The sequence below is a fragment of the Etheostoma spectabile genome, unplaced genomic scaffold (genome assembly GCF_008692095.1).
Source record: "Etheostoma spectabile isolate EspeVRDwgs_2016 unplaced genomic scaffold, UIUC_Espe_1.0 scaffold310, whole genome shotgun sequence".
In the NCBI taxonomy this organism is placed as follows: Eukaryota; Metazoa; Chordata; class Actinopteri; order Perciformes; family Percidae; genus Etheostoma; species Etheostoma spectabile.
Window position 1 is genome coordinate 73190 of NW_022605582.1, and position 4096 is coordinate 77285.

Sequence of the window (4096 nt, forward strand, 5' to 3'; positions counted from 1 at the left end):
CACACTAACACCACACTAACACACTTACACATTCAACACAACTAAACACCACACTAACACCTAACACACCACTAACACACACTACACACATAACACAACTTACACACATTCAACACACTAACACACACTAACACACACTAACACACACAACATCACACTACACACACAACACCACACTAACACACACTAACAAACCACTAACACACACTAAAACACTAACACACACCACTAACACAAAAACACCCACTACACACACTAAACAACACTAACACACACTAACACACACTAACACACACTAACACACACACTAACACACTAACAACACACTAACACACACTAACACACACTAACACACACTAACACACACTAACACACTAACACACACTAACACACACTAACACACTAACACACACTAACACACACTAACACACTAACACACACTAACACACACTAACCCTCCCCTCTGAGTCTCTCAAACCAAACATCCCAGAGCCGACTGCAGGCGCTGCGAGTGTGCACACAGTCTATTATTAGCTCATCAACATGTTTTGCAAATATTTGTAGCTGTCTTCATGATAGTGGGTGGCTTCTGTTATGTAAGCATTAAGCGTGTGTGTGTGTGTGTGTGTGTGTGTGTGTGTGTGTTTGCTTAGCCGGTCGATGCTTAGCATTGATTACTATGCAGTCCAATTAGGCTCTAACAGCTTTCCCTCAATGGCAAAAGTGTGTGTGTGTGTGTGTGTGTGTGTGTGTGTGTGTGTGTGTGTGTGTGTGTGTGTGTGTGTGTGTCAGTCCCGGTGTGAGCGTTATCTTACAGCTGAGGCCAAATATTTCCAAACTGTTTCACCGTGAGAACATCAGCACCACGCTATGCTTACATCTGTTATTCTGAAAGATACCTGAGAGTCTGCCTGCCCCGAAACATTTTGACTCTCTCTCCTTCTCTCTCTCATCTGCCCCCCCCCCCCCGCCTCTGACAGGCCTGCGGCTTGCCGAGCAGCTGGTTCGGCGGGAGGACGAGGCCAAGATCCGCCATCGTCTTGGGCTGTCTCTGTGGGCCAGTGGGAACCTGGAGGAGGCCCAACATCAGGTAAAATCTCCACTTCACCTTGACTCTCATCTCCTTGTCTCCTCTCCTCTCCACTCTTGTTTTCTCTCGCTGGAGGTGGGGGTGTGTGTGGGGGGGTTCAAGGTGTCGGAGAGGTTTTTTCTTTGGATTTGTTTACTTTTGGTCCAAAAAGAGAGAGACTGTGACATTTTGTTGAACCGTTTGTCTGCAAAGTCGGCCATCCGGCTCCACGTTGGTTCATTATTGATTAATAAAGTACATTTTAATTAGTTTGACAGGTTTTGGTGTGTGTGTGTGTGTGTGTGTGTGTGTGTGTGTGTGTGTGTGTGTGTGTGTGTGTGTGTTATTTTATCTAGGTTTTCTTTTCCTTGACTTGTTTTAGATTTTTGTGATTGTGATTCTTCTTTGAAAATGGTCCAATGAAATGGACTTTGAAAACCAAAACCTCCCCTCGTCTCATCTCATCTCCTTCCCTCCTTTTCCTCACTCCTCTCCTCTTGGTTTCTTCTCCTTTCCTCCTTTCCTCTCTCCTCTCCTCTTGGTTTCTTCTCCTTTCCTCCTTTCCTCTCTCCTCTCCTCTTGGTTTCTTCTCCTTTCCTCTCTCAATCCCTCTCTTTCCCTCTACTTCCTCTCCTCGTTTCCTCCCCCCTCATCTGGACTCCTTCCAGCGTGAATCCAAAGACCGGGAACTGGAAATAGTTTTCAATGAAGCCCTCGTGGTGAGAAAGAAAGAAAGAAAGAAAGAAAGAAAGAAAGAAAGAGACAAGAGCAGAAAGAGAGAAATAAAGATGGTGGCTGCAGAGCAGAGCTTGAACTGGGCTGCCGATGGGCGATGTGTTGTGTAGACAGTCGAGCTGGTAAACACCGTCATCCCGGCAGACAGGCGACAGATGACGGAAGAGTTTTCTATATCTGTGTGCAAGGTCTCGGGAGTCCCGAGCCTCGGCATTACTCACACACACACACACACACACACACACACACACACACACGGTCCTCTGCAGCCCACTGCCCACCTGGCAAGCATGGAACATCCCTTTAACATCTCTCTTTACGGTCCTTCCACACCCCACAGCTTTCTATTTTCTGAGCTTGTGCATCCACGCGACAGCAGGGCCGTCACGTGGGACTGCGGGGATGTTACTCAGCTGCTTTCATTTCCAAAATCTAGTCCAAAAAATACTGCTGTTGTGATACAAGCACGCTACGAACATCCATGTGACCTAGATAGCTTTTTTCTTTCTCTGTCAAAAAGTTACTTTGTCTGTTTGCAATTATCAAAAACCAAAAAAGAAGTTGGAGAAGAAAGCACGGACCAAGGTGGTGACTGGAGCAGCCCATGAGTCACATTGAGGAATTTGTGTTGAATTAAAACAAAATGTTATCCCACCGAGCCGATGCAACATGTTTTCCACCGCATGGTTAAAGGTGCACTATGAATTTCATTTTTGTCTCAAATTGTATTGCATCTCTTCTTGATCAAAGTCAAAGGATCTTTGTTAGTCTTTCCAAGGAGACATTTAGTTTTGGACACTGAGTAACATCGCTGCAAGAGTTACAACAGACACACAACAACAAGCAAAGGGTTAAAATATTGAAAGACAAATGTGCAGTAAGCATATGGGCTTCTCAAAGAGCTGTGCAAATTGCAGATTACAGATTACAGATTACTATTTTCTATATAGAAAAGAAAAAATTGAATTAAATAAAAGCCATCCTTCCTACATTCTTCTGTTCCCCATACATGCCTTACAACCACTCAGGAAGTCGAGCACAGAAACAAAATAAAACATCTGGTTAATTTTCAAAATAAAATACCCCGTGCTCACGGCGGATCAGATCTCCCTGCACTCCACCTTGAAAACACACCACAGAGTTGTTCCCCCTCTACTCCTCTGGATGGAAACTAACTGGTAGTGGTTTTGTGGTTCTTTTCTACGAGATCTCGCGAGATCTTGTGGGTCCTCTGGACTTCAGCTGTCAGGTAATGGGCGCCTGGTGGGTGTTGACGGAGCCGACACGCATCCGTTCTGCAACCGGTGGAAAGTAGGAGTGAGAGTGATTGGCTGGAATGGGGTTTGTTGGAACAGTGGAAACACAAACCATGACGACTGTTGATAGTTTTATTTTCTTTCTGTCGACTTTGAACATCTGTGTGTTTTTTACATTGATAAAATCAGTGATTCTGGTGAGTTTGACGATAGCGATTTCGGGGCTGGGAAAACAAAAAGGATCCGACTCTTTAACAAAAACCTCTATCTCTGTAGAAACACGTAGAATAATAATAATAATAATAATAATAATAATAATAATAAGGAGGTAAAGGTGTGGTTGTAGCAAAACAGCTCCAAGACTGAAGCCATCTTAGTCGGCACTCCTCACCAGGTTTCGGTCATCTGCCATTACCAGCATCAACCTCTCTGGCCAAAATATTCCACTTTCTACATCAGCCACAACCTGGGTGGTTAAAAGGACTCTCATCTGGCCTTTGAGGCTCACGTAAAACATACTCTGCAGATACCTCCTCTCCCAACGCAGAAACACGCTAAACTGGCCTTCCCACCATCCCCAGCTGACGCGGAAAAGCTTGTCCACGCTTTTGTCTCCTCCAGGCTGGACTACTGTAATGCGCTCTTCACTGGGATCCCTGAAAAAAACCTTCAAAAGCTACAGTACATCCAGAACAGCGCTGCTAGGATCCTGTTGAGGGTGCGCAGGCCACGTTAAAATCATCCCACGTCTGTGGTGTCTCAGGGGTCAGGGGAGACCTCCCACAGTGGAGCCGTGAGCAGAAAGCCCGATCTCCCATAGTACGCGAGCTTTGTCCGGAGGTTCAGGAGATAACCTGAGGCAGATCGGAGGTCCGGGTAGAGGTCTGAGGGGTGAGAAGTTCCTGAGGTAGGGGGGGGCTTCACCGGGATGCACTGAGGGGTGATGGAGGGAGGACCTTGTACTCAAGTCCTGAGAGACACAGGAACGTGGGAGAGATAGATATTTGCGGAGGGGGCTGATGTTGGTCGTGTTTGC

The 4096-nt window shown here is 46.0% G+C and overlaps 1 protein-coding gene across 1 annotated transcript in view; it reads left to right on the forward strand.

Moving 5' to 3' along the window:
- The window catches only part of LOC116686064 (tetratricopeptide repeat protein 28-like), a gene marked incomplete at its 5' end in the record, with an annotated part of 133170 nt that overhangs the window by 65960 nt on the left and 63114 nt on the right, over positions 1 to 4096 (forward strand). The window contains 1 exon segment of the mRNA XM_032510998.1: positions 981 to 1090. Within this exon segment, the coding sequence (XP_032366889.1) occupies positions 981 to 1090 (110 nt within the window).